Source organism: Echiichthys vipera, assembly GCF_963691815.1.
Source record: "Echiichthys vipera genome assembly, chromosome: 9".
Classification (NCBI taxonomy): domain Eukaryota; kingdom Metazoa; phylum Chordata; class Actinopteri; order Perciformes; family Trachinidae; genus Echiichthys; species Echiichthys vipera.
Genome location: NC_139834.1, coordinates 29,072,024 through 29,089,517, shown reverse-complemented (window position 1 = coordinate 29,089,517; position 17,494 = coordinate 29,072,024). Strand labels below are relative to the sequence as shown.

The 17,494-nt window shown below is 46.8% G+C and overlaps 1 protein-coding gene across 1 annotated transcript in view; it reads left to right on the top strand.

Moving 5' to 3' along the window:
• The window catches only part of lamb2l (laminin, beta 2-like), a 71,913-nt gene that overhangs the window by 33,962 nt on the left and 20,457 nt on the right, over positions 1-17,494 (top strand). The window contains exons 4-14 of the mRNA XM_083920038.1: positions 4,906-5,041; positions 6,385-6,458; positions 6,879-7,067; positions 7,459-7,522; positions 8,659-8,861; positions 8,991-9,111; positions 9,877-10,065; positions 11,289-11,468; positions 11,612-11,724; positions 12,511-12,590; positions 12,705-12,861. Of these exons, the coding sequence (XP_083776164.1) occupies positions 4,906-5,041; positions 6,385-6,458; positions 6,879-7,067; positions 7,459-7,522; positions 8,659-8,861; positions 8,991-9,111; positions 9,877-10,065; positions 11,289-11,468; positions 11,612-11,724; positions 12,511-12,590; positions 12,705-12,861 (1,506 nt within the window). The remainder of the gene's footprint in view (positions 1-4,905; positions 5,042-6,384; positions 6,459-6,878; positions 7,068-7,458; positions 7,523-8,658; positions 8,862-8,990; positions 9,112-9,876; positions 10,066-11,288; positions 11,469-11,611; positions 11,725-12,510; positions 12,591-12,704; positions 12,862-17,494) is intronic.

Genomic DNA, 17,494 nt, shown 5'->3' with positions numbered 1-17,494 from the left:
TGAGGTGTGACGAAATTAGACTGTTCAGTGTCAACAACATGGCGGCTTCCGTGGATGAGATGAGCGCAGCTATTGACGAAGACTTTGTTCTCTTGGATCCTTCTGTTGAATATGGACCGGGCTCCTGAAATTTGGCCTTTTATCCGTAGATTCACGTTACACAAACGGCAAATATCCTTTACCGACATATTGTTTACTTTCTGAGCTTTGCCCAGACGCTGTTGGTACGTCATACGCTTCGTTGATCTGATTGGTTGATTTTGCCCGTATCTTGGTGATAGACCGATGGTTTTATCCAATCAGCAACCATTATTTTCGCCCCTTCCCAAAAGAAATCCAAATGAGAGTTCCCAGATGGATACGCTGAGCAAATGCCAAGCAATCCATCTGGCGGAGTCAGGTTAGCGGTGGATGGGTCAAACAAGACTTTTATCTACAGTTATCTTACAGTTTGTGGCACGTGTGAAACCAAAAGTCAGCGATGGCTTTGGGAGTGGAGTCCCGTCCATGATGTAGTTCTGTCTGCAATTCATTTCAAGCCAATCCACAGTCTCTGTCTGACCCTAACCAGGTATTTTTGTTGCCCCAACTTTAGTAGTTCTGTTAAACACAGTACAACATATACATCCAAAATTCAGATATTTCTGTGAAACAAGCAGACACACATTCAGCTATAGGTACATACAGTAGCTTTGCATCACACCCCTAGGTCATACTAGCATGATGCAAAAGGAAATTACAGTCCTTCCTTCACCTCTACACTATGCAGCTCTTGTAATTCTCTCTGCCCCTACACGGCACCACCATGATGTTGACATTCACCTCCCTCTACACTACATGCATTTCCGTGCAGCTACATGTACGGGCCTGCACCAACGTTGCCTCAGGGCAGGGATATCCAGCAGTGTCAACTTCCAGGTGAACATGATTGACATTGTCTGATTGGTGAGAGGCCCTCTCGTGTGGGGCAGGATATGATGACAGCCTGTCGTAACATAAATCCAGGTGCGGACCGTTGCTGTTCTGTCAGAAGCTATTTTAGGGACCAAGCATTCAAATGTCCAGAAGTTCGTTGTCGTTTGTGTTTGTGCCGAGTTTGTTGTGCTTTTGTTCTGTGTGAGATCAGATTGCATAGTTGTTATGCACATTTGCGTCCCAGGAGAAGCAGCGTATTTCCTGTGAGCTGCTGCAAAATCAGTTGTGTGAAGTCCTTTAAAGCGGCCCTGGTTTGGACCTTAGATCCACCAGGAGTGGAACTAAAGCTTTGAATGCAGGAAAGGTGTCATCACAACAAGAAGGAACAACCAAAATGGAGAAGGGGGTGGTAAAACAAAATGGCAAATGATGAAAAAGAAAGGGAGGATGCAGAGAAAGACAGAGACATGGTGGCAGAGAAGAAGAAGAAGAAGAAGAAGAAGAAGAAGAAGAATCCCTTTATAAGTCCCGCAGGACTATATACGTACATGCAATTAATAAGAAGAGCATGAGAAGAGTCCCTACACAGAAAACACAGCACCAACAACGTAGTTAGTGAACCCAGAGTTTATTAAAACAGTGTTTTAAAGACTTACTTACTGTCCCCTGTACCAGCTCCTCTCATAGTAAAGTCCATTCAAGTCAAATACCAAATGCAATCCAAAAGAAAGGAGCTCATTGATGGTGAAATAAGTTAATAATAGATGGTAAAAGGTTTGGAAAACTCCCAGACAGCAAATTTCCCCGCAGCACCAAAATGTCACGCGGGGGGTCTGTTGCCAGAAGGGGCTACAGGTAGAGGTAGCATCAGATTTAGCATCAGTCTCGGTGTGCAGGAATTTTTCGGTGCGACTGCTGGTACTGTGGACCCGTGGGCACCGAAGAAGAATGTTTATGCTGCCAAGAGAGGGACATTTTTCGCCGTGGCCTGGAATCATTGAATACCGCAACACGCTGGAGTTCCCATCCCCCATCAACTGCACCATACTAGACCCTTTTTTCCATGTCCCCAGAATTAATCGGAAGAGGCGTCCGATTCCTAAATACGTAAATCGTCAATGGGCTCCTTCCTTTAGGTTTGCATTTGGTAATCAACAAGAATGGACTTTACTATGAGAGGAGCTGGTACCTGGGCCAGTTGATAAGTCTTAAAAACACTCTTTTAAAAACCCAGGGTTCGTTAACTACGCTGTTGGTGCTTTGTTTCCTGTGTAGGGACTTTTCTCATGCTGCTGCAGAGGTTTGGTGTCATTTTCAGCAGTATTAGTGGTTAAAAAAGACCTTTTAATGCCTTCACCGTACTGCTCCGAGCTACTCTGTGTAGCTACTCAGCTCTCCTGGATTTCTTCGTTAATAGTCTCAATGGCGTATTTGATGCACGTAATTGCCGAAAAAGCCCATGTGATGATTCTACGCCGTAATTACATCACAACAGCGGGGAAATATCAGTTTCAGAGTCTCAGACAGAGACGCTGAGGTGGAGAGGAAACTGAATGAGGGAGGTGGAGTATACTTTTTTTCCCCGTTAAGCCACCACTGTAGTGTGACAGAGAAGTGTTTTCAAATCAACATCAGACTTACATCAGTGTATTGTTGGAGCAGAAAGCCTTATAGTTGGGCTGACCAGGCTTGACTAATGGGAGATAAATAAGAGCTCAGAGGGGGGAGGGAGGGTCTTAAAGCCACACGAGTTTACACCGAGCGCCAACTGAAATTGAAATGACCGTCCTTAAAAGGGAAGGTGAATAGAAGTCAGAGTGGTTTCACTTGTATGTAAATCCAACTTTAAACAATAGCTTGATGTGTTCTGCCAAATCATTTGACTTTGTGTTATCCACCCCTTTAGAAATAATGAAACCTTCCACACCTTCAGTCCTGTAAACGCTATGAAGCTACAGCTATGAAGCTACAGCGAGATACCCCCTCATGATCGCACATCGCGCTAGGATGGATGGGCCACGATGGAATGTCCTTTTCAGCAGCCAGCTTCTGTGATGAGGGTTTGGGCAGATTTATGCAGGGATTAGGGAGGCTAGGCAAGCATGCATGTGAAAAAACACACATTCTCTTACACATCTACAAGTGGGCGTGTGTGCACCAGTGGTCACGCACATCCGCAGTCATCCACACACACACACACACACACACACACACACACACACACACACACACACACACACACACACACACACACACACACACACACACACACCACTTCCAGCACACTTTAAGCATTTCTTTTCAATTCAACGGCCATGTTGTCGTTAGCAGCTTAATCACCCTGACAACAACCTAATTAAGAAATGCTGCCCTGGAATCCACTGTTTCTCTGTGCCAACTTACCCTCATCTGCCTGTTTAGCCCCCCCCCCCCCCCCCCCCCACCTGCTCCCCTCTTTATGGCACCCTCTCAAATGCACACCCCCTTTCACCCTCTCTCAGCATCTCTCTCTCTCGCTCTCAGCTGGCCCCCTTCTTTGTCCCCTCGCCCCTGCTGTGCTGTTTGAGACCCCCCTCCGCTGCGTACCCACTTCTCTCACCTGCACCTTCCTTTCTCTAACCACCCTTTCTAACTTTTCTATTACACCCCTTAAGACTCAAGCTCTCGCTCTTGGCCTTTAGGCCTCCATTCTTGTTTCTTTCCCATGCCCTCTGCCTTCGAGCCCTTCGAGCCCTTCTTCTGCCTCGTCAGTGTCAGCTTTACACCCGCTTACTGCGTTTTCTTTTCATTCCTCCTTCACAAACCCCCTTGCATCCCTGTGCCTCACCGTACCCTTTTTGCACCTCTGTATTTGGAATAGAAGATTTCAGAGAGCACAAAGCTAATTCTGAGCGCTACGCAAGATTGTGTACAGTTAGACATACAATACACTTTGCTATGTCCTCAAAAATGTAACAGAGATTCTGCATTTCAGGGCGCACTCACACTGTCCGTCCGTACCGCACCCCGTGCTTTCCCGGGCCACATTAACCAGCTCTAACTGGGGGATCCCGAGGCGTTCCCAGGCCAGTGTGGAGATCTAATCTCTACACCTGGTCCTGGGTCTTCCCTGAGGCCTCCTCCCAGCTGGACGTGCCTGGAACACCTCCCTAGGGAGGCGCCCAGGGTTCATCCTTACCAGATGATCCTGAACCACCTCAACTGGCTCCTTTCAACGCAAAGGAGCAGCGGCTCTACTCCGAGTTCCTCACGGATGGCTGAACTTCTCACCCTCTCTCTAAGGGAGACTCCAGCCCCCTCCTGAGAAAACCCATTTTTGTACACGCGACCTCATATTATATTTTGTTAGAAATGTTTCTCTTTTTATTTAATGTCTTTATACTTTTGCACAGTTTATTATGCACTAAATTACCTATTCAAAATCTTTGTATGTGCAGACCGACGGATTCTGATTCTGATCCTCAGAGGTGTTAGACTTATTTAATTCCCTGTATCCTTATCTTTACACTTGCCTCCATCTCTCCCACTGTCTTTCTTCCTCTCATGTGGCTCTCCTCTCCTTCCCCTTATTTTAATCCTGGCTTCACTCCCTCAGACTATTCTTTGATTTCAATCTTTTGACCCAGCAGAGACACAATCCAGCCCCCCTTGGCTTTTGTCCCATTCACACTGGCGTTGGCACACAGAGACACATTACTCACATTATTTCAGCTTGACAGATGAAAGCCCTATTCTGAGGAAACAGCTCTATAACAGGGGCTTGACTGACACTCTGCAACATGTACAAGACACAACCTGCTCGGGAACTATAGGTGTTTGTAAGGAGTTACAGCGGAAACAAGGGGAGGAAATCTCAAAATGCAAACATTTATTTCCATCCCAAGTCAATTGTTTCAATAATCAGTCATCATCACGTCTTAAACATCTAAGGAAAACCCTGTGTGCCAACAACTTTCTCCAGGTAAAAATGTGCGTTTTCTGTCCCAACAGGAGTCAGACAAGTGCTTCGAGTGTAACTCCCAGCATCGCTACGACCCGTACCGCCACAGAAACAGCCACCGCATCGAGAACGTGATCTACCTCATGGACAGAAGTGGAGACAACACCTGGTGGCAGTCTGTCAACGGTGTGTGAGCATGTGTGTTTACACTGCAATAACAGTACACGGGAACATGTTCAGTGTGTTCACTGTGTTCACGGTGCTGATTGCCTCGGTCTTCCTACATGTCGGAGAGTCTATCTGTGTCTGATTAACATACTGTGCATCCTATTTAGTATACTGAAACAGAATAAAGTTTTTTAGTGTCCAAAACCTTAGTAAGAAAGAAACCAATCGGGAATCACACACTATTCCTGATGGGATGCAACCCCCCTTTTCCAAAAAAGTTGTGACTCTGAAAAATGTGCATTGAAACAGAATGTGATGATTTACAAAAACACTGAAACCATAAATTGAAAATAGCTTGAGGGATATGTCTGCTCTCGTAGTGTTGTTGAGAGTTAGGGCGCACTCACACTGTCCTTCCGCACCGCGCCCCGGGCTTTAGGGTACTTGACGCCCCCCCCCCCCCCTCACATGTGTGCACGCTCGTGCTCGTACATGTGCAAACACACTCTACAAAAGCTCACCTCTCTCAAACGGGCTGTGGACGGCCAGCTGGCCACAGCTAGGTGCGAGAGGACGGTGTGAGTGCGCCCTTAAATCCTTACTCGAAAAGTTTGGACGCACCTTCTCATTCAAAGAGTTTTCTTTATTTTCATGACTATGAAAATTGTAGATGCACTCGGGGACACTTTCAAAGTTTCCCAATCTTTCGGACAGACTCACCTTCATTTCTTAAAGTGATGATGGACACTCGTTTTTCTTTACTTAGCTGCTTTTTTCTCGCCATAACACAAATTCTAACAGTCTGTTCAGTGGGACTATCGGCTGTGTATCCACCTGACTTCTGATGGTCCCAACCCCATTTACAAGGCATGGCACTTATTGAAGCTGACAGGGCACAAAACCATTTCAGGTGACGACTTCTTGCTCATCACGAGCATGCAGAGTGTGTGCAAAGCAGTGATCAGAGCAAAAGGTGAAGAAACTAGAATATAAGGCGTATTTTCAGTTGTTTTACACTTTTTTGTTAAGTACATATTTCCACATGTGTTCATTCATAGTTTTGATGCCTTCAGTGTGAATCTACAACGTCAAGAGTCATGAAAAGAAAGGAAACTCACTGAATGAGAAGGTGTGTCCAAACTGTATATATGAAAAATACCCAAGAATGCTCTTAAGATGCAGTGAAATGAAACTTTGTGTTAATCTATGACTTCAAAAGGGGGTCATATCAGAACACTTTGAAACTGCGAGAGAAGGATGGTAAAGGTCTCCTGCAGTCACTCAGACAGCAACTTTAGGAGACGAGACTTTCACGTTAATTGTGTTGCTATGACATTGAGTGACAGTTGTTTCCGCTACAGGACAGGAGAATGTCAGCATCCGACTGAACCTGGAGGCTGAGTTCCACTTCACACATCTCATCATGAAGTTCAAGGTACGGACACTTACTTGCCTGTATGTGGGTGCCTGTGTCTTTGTGTGTGTGTGTGTGTGTATGTGGACCTCGTGACTGTACTGTACGTGCTTAAGGCTGTCAGGGTGCATACTTGAATAGGTGTGTGTTTGTTGTGTATACTCAGAGAATGGATGTCTGCATTCCCTCAGCCTCGGATTTATCATCTTACTGTTAGTAGAGCAAACATGAGAAAAGGTCCAGATAAATCAGTCTGACAAGGTGCTGGTACCTGATCACAAATGTCTCATATAGCCCCTAAGGCATCGGTTGAGGGGACCTTTTATTTACACATAAAATACAAACCTCGCCATCTTTCCCATGTGCTGTTTTCAACTCCAAAACGCTGGGGTCCTGTGCAGATGAAGTTAAAAGGACGTATTTCTCTCTTTTGCTCCTCAGACTTTCCGACCTGCAGCTATGATCATCGAGCGGTCGGCCGATTTTGGCCGCACATGGCGCCCCTACCGCTACTTTGCCTCCAACTGCACCAAGACCTTTCCCGGCATCCACGCCAACGGCCTGCACCACATCAACGACGTCACCTGCGAGGAGCGCTACTCTGACATCGAACCCTCCACCAATGGAGAGGTAAGAAGTAGAGGAGGTGCTGGGAGCAGCAACAGTAGAAATGTTAGACCGGAGTCAAAACATAAGGCTAGTAATATTACAACTTAAAAGAATATTTTGTCTTCCAAGTAAAGAATAGGTACATTCGACCCAAAGCAAACTATCTAAACGAGAAACTAAAAGAACAGAATTTCATAAAAGAGCCATTTGACTCTTTTTGGGAATTTGACTCTGATTTGTTCTTAATACCATCAGTGCATTAAGTGAAGCTTAAATAACTGTGTTCATCTCGCACATTATGCCTGCTTTTGGTGAACATCTGTTGTTTTAGTCGACTATGATCGACTTCAATCCCAGAATCTGAAGGTATTCCTCTCTTTCTCCAGCTGAAACAATCTGTTCTGTGTTCAAGGTGATTTATAAGGTTTTGGATCCTGCCATCCACGTGAAAGACCCCTACAGCCTGGACATCCAAGGTCAGTGGAGACTCTTCAACAAACAACAAATTGGAAATTTTAGGAAATTAATTCCAGCATTCTTTTGTTGAACAACTTGAGCATTGGACTGAACAGAAAAGGTCATAAAAGCTGGGTCAGGACCCAAAGAACGAGGTTGCGGGTACAAGCGGCTGAAATGTGTTTCCTCAGGAGGGGGGCTGGAGTCTCCCTTAGAGAGAGGGTGAGAAGTTCAGCATCCGTGAGGAACTTGGAGTAGAGCCGCTGCTCCTTTGCGTTGAAAGGAGCCAGTTGAGGTGGTTCAGGATCATCTAGTAATGATGAACCCTGAGGCCTCCTCCCAGCTGGACGTGCCTGGAACACCTCTCTAGGGAGGTGTTCCAGGCACGTCCAGCTGGGAGGAGGCCTCGGAGAAGACCCAGGACTAGATGGAGAGATTATAGCTCCACACTGGCCTGGGAACGCCTCAGGATCCCCCAGTTAGAGCTGGTTAATGTGGCCCGGGAAAGGGAAGTTTGGGGTCCCCTGCTAAAGCTGCTGCCCCCGCGACCCGACCCCGATAAGAGGCTGAAGATGAGATAGTTACATTTTAAATGCCGTTTTAGCTCAAACTCTCAACTTATTAAAAAAGAAGAAGAAGAATTACTTTATTTATCCCGCACGGGGAAATTGAATTTTTTTCACTCTTATTATTATACATACATACACACACACACACACACAGGCCCGAAATACACACATGCACAAACAGGGCCTATACATGCAATTAGGGAGAGATGTTAGAGCGAGGGGGCTGCCTGTGACCAGCGCCCTGAGCAGTTGGGGGTTCAGTGCCTTGCTCAACAGCACCTCGGCAGTGCCCAGGAGATGAACTGGCACCTCTCCAGCCACCAGTCCACGCTCCATACATGGTCCTCACGGGGACTTGAACCAGCGACCCTATGGTTCCCAGCCAAGTCACCTATGGACTGAGCTACTGCCGCCCCAGTTATATGTACATAATATTAGTCTTTTGTGATTTGTGTATTGATTTTATAAGTTGACATGGTTGTGGCAATAAAAACAGGATATATTGTGCATTATGAAATTTCAGTTGCAATCGTGAAACTGGTGAATTCCCAAATCAAACCTAATGGATCCGTTCTCCTCTTTTTCAGAGCTTCTGCGAATCACCAACCTGCGTATCAACTTCACCAAGCTCAACACTCTGGGAGACGACCTGCTGGACCGGCGCTTCGATGTCCTGCAGAAATATTACTACGCCATCTATGAGCTGGTGGTCAGAGGGAGCTGCTTCTGTTATGGACACGCCTCAGAGTGCGCCCCGGTGCCCGGGGTGGACGCCCGGGAGAACGGCATGGTGAGCCACTGGACAGTTTTGTGATCTCTAATCATCTGCACATGTGCCGTGGGACTGAACGGAAACACATTATCGTGCCATTATTATTAATATTATTACGTGTTATTTTGCTGCATTGTGATTGGCCAGATCCACGGTCGCTGTGTATGCAAACACAACACCGAGGGCCTGAACTGCGAGCGCTGCCGACATTTCCACAATGACTTGCCGTGGAGACCAGCAGAGGCGGAGAACCCACATGCCTGCAGAGGTAGACTGCATAAAATACGTCTACGCTAGCCTCTCGTGACTGCAATATTCAGAGGTTTAAGCCTTGATATAATGGAAACGGATGACTGAATATTCACCCCCTGTATAGTTGTCATGATCGGAAATGTTAGCTAATGAAACCAAAACTGTTTTCTTGCATCAGGCCGTAAACATGTTTATTTCTACTGTAACGTTGAACATTTTAACATGAATCTGTGGGGATTGACTCACTTTTGCCGTAAGCTTCTAGTTGCCATTACAGATACTGAAGTTTTTGGCACTCTCACGTTTGCATTATTTTTTAGCCGCTTGGAGAACACACACACACACACACACACGCACTGTCTCCTTAAATGCAGATAAGGTTTATTGTTATGTTATGTACATATGTATTAAATCTGTTATCTAACAGTTTTTTGAAAGCTTGGAAATGTTTGACAATGAAGACCATTGTTGCACACACACACGCGCACACACACACACACACACACACACACACACACACATGCACTTTCTCATTAAATGCAGATATTGTTCATGTGTATGTACGTATGAATTTAATCTGTTGCCTGTTACTAACTACAAAGACCATTGTTGCACACACACACACACACACACACACACACACACATCATAATATTAGTATTGTTACACACACTGACCGGAGTTTCAGTCTTTCCTGAAATCAATTCAACATAATCGACCCTTGAAGAAGCCGTACAAATTTGGGATGATGTTTGTGCGTGTCTAATTTGTGTTTCTTCAGAGTGCAACTGTAACGGCCACTCGAGCCAATGTCACTTCGACATGGCGGTGTATTTGGCCACGGGCAACGTCAGCGGAGGAGTGTGTGACGACTGCGTGCACAACACGATGGGACGCAACTGTGAGATGTGCAAACCCTTCTTCTACCAGGACCCCGTTAGGGACATCAGAGACCCCCAAGTCTGTGTTGGTGAGTCATTTGTGCTTTAGAACAAAATGTTTCCAGCCATGATGTGGAATTGTTCACTGCAAAAAACGTTGTCTAAGTTAAATCAAGTAGCAAGTAAACATTAGGAAAACACCTGTCAGCCACTGGGTTGTGATACTTTCATTAGTTTCCTGTACGCATGCTCTCAAATTGTCTCAAGGATGTTCTTATTTAGTGTCGTCATCTGAACACTCCTGCAAAAATCAGCCTTTACCTTGTTTCAAGTTAGGAAAATGCCTGAAACCTGTGAGACTGTTATCTCTAAGGGCGCACTCACACTGTCCTTCCGCACCGCGCCTCGGGCTTTAGGGTACTTGTCCCTCCCCTCCCACTCCCCCCGCGCCCCAGGCCCGTTTGTACGCACACTACCTGGGCCTCGCGCTAATGCTTCTTGCCTGTCCATACGTCATCCACCGTAACACATCACACGCATTGATGACGTCATCGCGATGTGTGGCTTTGTTTACAAATCTTTCCGTAGACCTCTGAGTTTTTGTGCGTCTTGTCGACTGTTTTTGAATCTTTTCATCGACCAAATCTGCAGTAAACACTCCACCTCCACATCACACCAACGTGAACCTTTCACCGCCATTGTTGTAAATGTCCGTGCATGGTCCCTCCTTCTTTTTTCTATGTCCGAACAGGCGCACATAAATGACGTCAGAACCGCCGTAGGCCTCGTGCTCGTACACGTGCGCATGCTCGTGCTCGTACATGTGCACACGCGCTCTACAAAAGCCCACCTCTCTCAGACGGGCCGTGGACGGCCAGCTGGCCGCAGTTATGCGCGGAGCGGTTGTACTCACACTGGTCAGACGCACTAGGCTTGACCCGAAAAACCTGTTTTGGCCCGGTGCGGAAGGACAGTGTGAGTACGCTCTAAGTTATCTCACCATCACCTCATCTGACAGAGTTTAAAATGAATATGAACAACTTAACCAACACTTCTGTAAGAAACAAAAGCACAAACTCACATGAGCATGCACACTGTGATGTGAAATGTATGTGCGCCTGTGCATGTTATGTATCAGACTGATTAACATGCATTTAAGGGTTTAAGTGTGTCTTATGTGCGTCATGAAGCTTCTCAAAATGATTTCTTCATTGCTCTCTTCTTCTCAATCTATTCAGCTTTTCCATTTATGTCATTTTGGTTTGGCCTCATTCTGTTCCTCCTTTACTTACACTCTCCATCCGACCTCCAGCCTGTGACTGTGACCCGGTCGGATCATTGGAGGGAGGAGTGTGCGACAGTCACACCGACCTGGACATGGGCATGATCACAGGACAGTGTCGATGCAAAGTCAACGTTAAAGGCACGCGCTGTGACGACTGCAAGGAAGGTTATTACGGACTCAGCCAGAACGACCCGCTGGGCTGTCAGCGTACGTATGTGTGTTTGTCTGACACCGACAACGCAGGGATAACAATGGATTCATGGCAACCTACATTTAAGATCTGTACATAACACATCGTCCACTTATTCTTTGTGTGTGTGTGTGTGTGTATGCGTGTGTTTCTCCACCAGCTTGCAACTGTGACCCTCGTGGCATCATCATGATGGGAGCTCCTTGCGACCAGATCAGTGGGGACTGCTCCTGCAAAAGATACGTCACCGGTCGCTACTGCAACCAGTGTCTGGTTAGTAACAACTGTTCTTCTCATACAATCTGTCGCTAATTTGGGTTTTCAGCTCAAACTAGAAACCCTCTTGTGATGGGTTCACGATGTCGCCACACCGAATCTGGCCAAGGATAGCAAATAAATATCTTGGTGGCAGTGATAAAGGAGCATATAACCGTATTTTCCGCACTATAAGGCGCACCGCATTATAAGGCGCATAGAACAGACGCTACAGTCGAGGCTGGGGTTACGTTCTGCATCCATTAGATGGAGCTGCGCTAAAGGGAACGTCAACAAAACAGTCAGGGGAGGTCATCTTGTTGCTTCCTCCACTTCGGCACCATTGATTGGTTCATGTTCAACTCTCTGGCTGCTGCTCTATTCCCGTGTTCTACTGCGTGACTAATGGCCTTGAGTTTAAACTCTGCGTCATAAGCGTGTCTCTTAACAGGAGCCATTTTGGGCTCTTTACACAAACACACACATGTAAATGAAACGGCACGCTTCACGCAGTCGTATATCTCAACATGCACCGCGCGTTACTTCTTCTACGGGGGAAAATAGAGTCGGCGGCTGCTCACCGTAGTTGCGAGACCTGTTGTGGCTCAATATTGGTCCATATATAAGGAGCACCGGATTATAAGGCGCACTGTCGGCTTTGGAGACATTTGAAGGTTTTTAGGTGCAACTTATAGTGCGGAAAATACGGTACATAATACCAACTGAGTAAGCTGTGCGAGGACAACAGAGCCTCAGTGTAAAACGTAAATTTGCTGTCATTAAGATTTATTTCCCTCCCTGTAGCCTGAGTACTGGGGGCTCAGTAACGACCTCGCCGGCTGCAGACCATGTGACTGTGACTTTGGTGGAGCCTTCAACAACAGGTATAGATTTTCAAAATTGAATACATCTATCTTTAAAAAAGATATGCTTGTGAGAAAGACATGTGTTGTACTTAGTATTTGACATTTAAAGTTTGCTTCTGCCTGTTACTTAAGGTGCATGATGGAGAACGGCCAGTGCGACTGCAGGAGGCATCTGATTGGTCGACAGTGTTCAGAGGTTCAGCCTGGGTATTTCTGTGCACCGCTGGACTACTACAAATACGAGGCTGAAGACGCCACGGGACACTCCCCTGGTGACACTGCACTGCCGGTGAGCACGTGTGATCCAGTGCAGTTTCTCTGGTTTACACTTCAGGTCACTTTGATTGAGACACAGATAATAGATCTCCAGTTAAAGAGCGTGAGCTGCCGCGCCGGAGCGGGGTCGTTGTCACGTCCAGGCACTGGGGATCAGGTGCAGCAAGATCCGTTTGAAACATTATTAGAATCAAACACAAAGACACTCTAAAGGAAAAGTTTGTTCTTGCTGAGAGTCAGAAGAGACGATGTCTGACCCAATTCCATCGTAAAATCATCCCATGGTCTTTTTCGACACTTGCCTACATCAAATAAGCCGTCGAGTATTAACAGAGTTATCCTGGAGAGTCAGGGACTGGTCGGTGGTGTGGTTAGCACTGTCGCCTCACAGCGAGAGGGTTCCTGTGTGTTGAGTTTGCATGTTCTCCCCGTGTCTGCGTGGGTTTTCTCCGGTTTCCTCCCACAGTCCAAAGACGTGCACGTGTTCGGTTCATTGATGACTCTAAATCACCCGTAGGTGTGAATGGTTGACTGTCTCTGTTCGTCTCTATGTGCCCTGTCATACACTGGCGTCCTGTCCAGGGTGTACCCCGCCTCACGCCCGATGTCAGCTGGGATCGGCTCCCCACGACCCCAACAGGGACAAGTGGTTGAAGATGAATGAATCCTGGAGAGTCGCTAACAGCCAGGTGTGGCTAAAACTGGTTAGCTCGGGGCAGTACGATGAAGACATTGAAACGTCTTTTTTTAACCACTAATACTGCTCAAAATAACACAAAAGGTGTCGAAGTGTCCTTGGGCAAGACACTGAACCTCAAATTGCTCCCCGTGCTGCGCATGGGTGTGTAAATGTGGTGTGAATGGTTAGATCAGATTATATGGCATGTAGATGTCCACTGCCGTCTGTGTGAATGGGTGAATGTGACAAACACTGTTAAGCGCCTTGAGTAGTCAGAAGACTAGAAAGGCGCTATATAAGTACAAGTCCATATAAGTACAAGTCCATTAGTAAGTCCGACTGTTAGCAACTGTTAACGATTCTCAAGGAATATCTCTGTTAATAGTTTATACACTAAAAAAACTCCTGATGGCTTATATGATGAATGCAAGTGTCGAAAAAGACCCTGGGATGATTTTACGCTTTACACTTTAATAGTGGCTTTCCGCCCAAGCCAATCTGCCTAACCTAAGGTTGACATTACAGGTGTATCTACTAAATCTATCTTTTTACCTTTTTCCTCTGTTTGTGTTGTCAGAAATTCAGAAACACCCTCAGAAACCAGTAAATAAACTCTTTATTTAGAGGATATTTGATACTTCAGTAAGTAACCAGTGCTTGCTGATGTGTTTTTTACACACAGAACTCTAAATAATTAATTAATTAAGTGTCAGTGAAGAGATAATTAGCCTTATTCTGTTAATATTCGCGTTAAGCTCCGACCCGTCCCCAGTGACAGGCCTCTTCCTGCTGCCACTGACTCATCTCATCAGTCTGTCACTGTCTCTATCCTCTACCATCCCTGACTACCTGCTTTCTCACATTCTTCACTGTCTCTGCCTGTCTCCTCCATCGTCCTCTGCGCTCTAATGAGACCCCCTGCCCCCTCCACTTCACCATTCAGGCCTTCGGGCAAGCTCAGACAGTCCGCACTTACAACATCGCGGCTACAGGAATGTGGGGAAAGAGGCAAGTATTGACTTCAGAATGCTATGAGAAAACAGGACACAGGACATTAAGCAAGGGGAGCTGCATATTTGATGTGTGTGGCTGTTGTCTTTAGGGGGTGCTTGGCTTATTTAACCAATGCTGGATGGAAAAATGGAGCGTCAAAGACAAGAAGAGGTACAGAATGTGCAGAGTCAAAGTCCTTTATACGGTCAAAGTCCTGTATTTCTGTACCGAATTCAAACTCCACATAAAAACCCCAGACAGTGGCACAGATGCCAACCTGTCAAATCTCATTATTGCAGCGCAGCACCGAAAACAAACCCTCAGCCTCAAATTCTTTGTTTCTTTCTATCAAGCTCCGGCAATTTCCGCACAGCATGGCTCTTTGTGCTCTGTCTTGTTATTTTTACTTTGGGAACGAGAAAGCTCGGCCCTGTATGTTGTGGAAAGTGTATGACTGCTCTCCTCTCCCCTCCTCCCCTGTCCTCTCCTGTCCTCTCCTCTCCTCTCCTCTCCTCTCCGTTTCCGGTGAGCGTGAGTGAGCGTGAGTGGTTGGTGGTGGTGGATGTGCGAGTGGCGCGGAGCTTTGAATTGTTTGCTGTCCCTGTATATCAGGTTTCATCTGTATGTGCATGATCAGGTAAGCTTTTTGATTTTTATTGAGTGACCGACGAATCAGTGGTTTCTTGGTGGTTGTTGGGAGAGATGGCGTCCGCCGAGACGCCACCTCCGTCTATCCGGCAGGGAGTGCGGATAGTCCCGCCGGATAGTAGCGTAAGTGTGGAGGAGGTTTTGCTGGCTGCAGGTGAGCAGGTAGGACATGACAGCCTCTGCTTTGCAGCGCGGATGAACAAAGCAGTAGTGGTGTTTGTTAAAAACGAGCCACTTGTTCATCAGCTAGTGCAGAGTGGAGTGTTTGTCAGAGATTTGTTTGTGCAGGTGTCCCCGCTGTCAGCTCCCTCATCGCGGATCACCGTATCCGGAGTCCCGCCGTTCATTCCCAACGAGCTGTTGGAGAATGAGCTGCGGAGGTTTGGGAAGTTTGCCAGCGGCTTTAAAAATGTGAGTTTGGGGTGTAAGGATCCGAAACTGAAGCACGTCCAGTCGTTGAGGCGACAGGTATTTATGTTTTTAGACGCGCCGTCTCAAACACTGGAGGTGTCATTCCGAGTGAAACACGGAGACGGTTCTTACATGGTGTACGCTAGCTCAGGACAACTCAAGTGTTTTGAATGTGGAGATGTGGGCCATAAGCGTTACACCTGTCCGCACAAACAGCTGGCGGCAGCTCACGACCCGTGCGAGCTCCGCTGCCGGCGGTGTAGCCGGGCCCGCTGCCGCTGCCGACGGCGGTGGTGGCGCCGGGCCCGCAGCCGACGGCGTTGGTGGCGCTGGGCCCGCAGCCGACGGCGGTGGCGGTGGTGGCGCCGGGCCCGCGGCCGGTGGCGGTGCTGCGCTCGGTGTTTCGGGCGGGGGCGCCGCGGTCCGACCCAGTGGACCCGAAGCCAGTGCGGATGATGGTGGTGTGGATACGGCCGGCGCTACTGGTGCACTGTTAAAAAAGAATATAGATAGGGAGGAAGAGAGTCAGCCTGAGAGGCAACAGGCTGATGTAGCTGCAGAAAACCTGAGCAGCTCTCAGTATGCAGCTGCTGAAGCACAGGCAGGACAGACTGAGACAGCATCCACAAGTGTGGCTGACACACAAAACAGTGAGATCACTGGAGAAGGACTGGTTGTGTTCAGCAGCCAGGTGTTAGGGGAAACGGATGAGATGGAGTATGACTCTGAGTCAGATGCCACCTCAGTAGTCGATATAACCACCAGGGCCACAGATCTTTACTCGCTGGAAGACATCAATCTGTAAAAAGTCAGTGACTACTTCAGTGACACTGACAAATTCATAAGATCTGTCGATGTCTTAAAAAGATTAGTTGGTTTTGACCTTTTGGATGAGAAGAAGCGTTTTCGCCTTAAAAAACATCTCACAACATTGAGAAAAGAAAAAAAAGGTAAAACTGTTAAAAGAAGGACCAGAAAGTAAAACGCGATCATGCACTACAGGCTGGTTTTCTCTACTCACTGTACTCTTATAGTTTCTTCCTGTCTGTTGTTTTTTTCAAACTTCTTCATGGAGAGTCTTAAAATAGGGTCTCTAAACATCACTGGGGGGAGAGACAGACGCAAAAGGGCTCTGATAGCTGAAGCTTCCACTTTAAAAAACACAGATGTGCTGTTCCTGCAGGAGACGCATTCAAATCAAGCAGATGAAACAGACTGGAGATTATGGTGGCAGGGTCCATGTGCCCTCAGTCATGGCAATAACTTCAGTGCAGGAGTAGCTGTTTTGTTTAAGACAACAGCTAATGCAACAGTTATATCCTGTACTGAAGTGGTCAAGGGCCGTCTTCTCATTGTACGGGCAGAAATACATAACAACGTGTTCTGCTTCGTCAACGTCTACGCTCCAAATCATGGAGCAGAAAGGGTACGTTTCTTCAACCAGATGGAAAATGAGCTGAGAAACTACCATCAGGACCAGCTCATCATCGGTGGAGATTTTAACTGCACATTAGATTTCACTTTAGACAGGACAAGTGAGGAACCTCATCCTCAGTCAGCTCAAAGCCTCAATAACATCATCACACATCTGGATCTGTTAGACACATGGAGGGTAAAACATTCACAGTCCAGACAGTACACATGGGTGAGGGTCAGTAACAGCAGGGTCTGTGCTGCACGATTGGACAGGATCTACATTTCCCCAAACCTAAGCTCCAGACTGATTCACTGCCATATCAATCCAGTTGGTTTCACTGACCACCATTTTGTTAATCTAATTTTGAACATCTCGCCAGGTGAACAACAAGCTCCTGCAGGACACTGTTTTTTGCCAACATTTTAAATCACTGTGGCAAAAGTGGAAGCTTCAAAAAGCTTACTTCAGTTCTCTGAAACTGTGGTGGGAGGTGGGCAA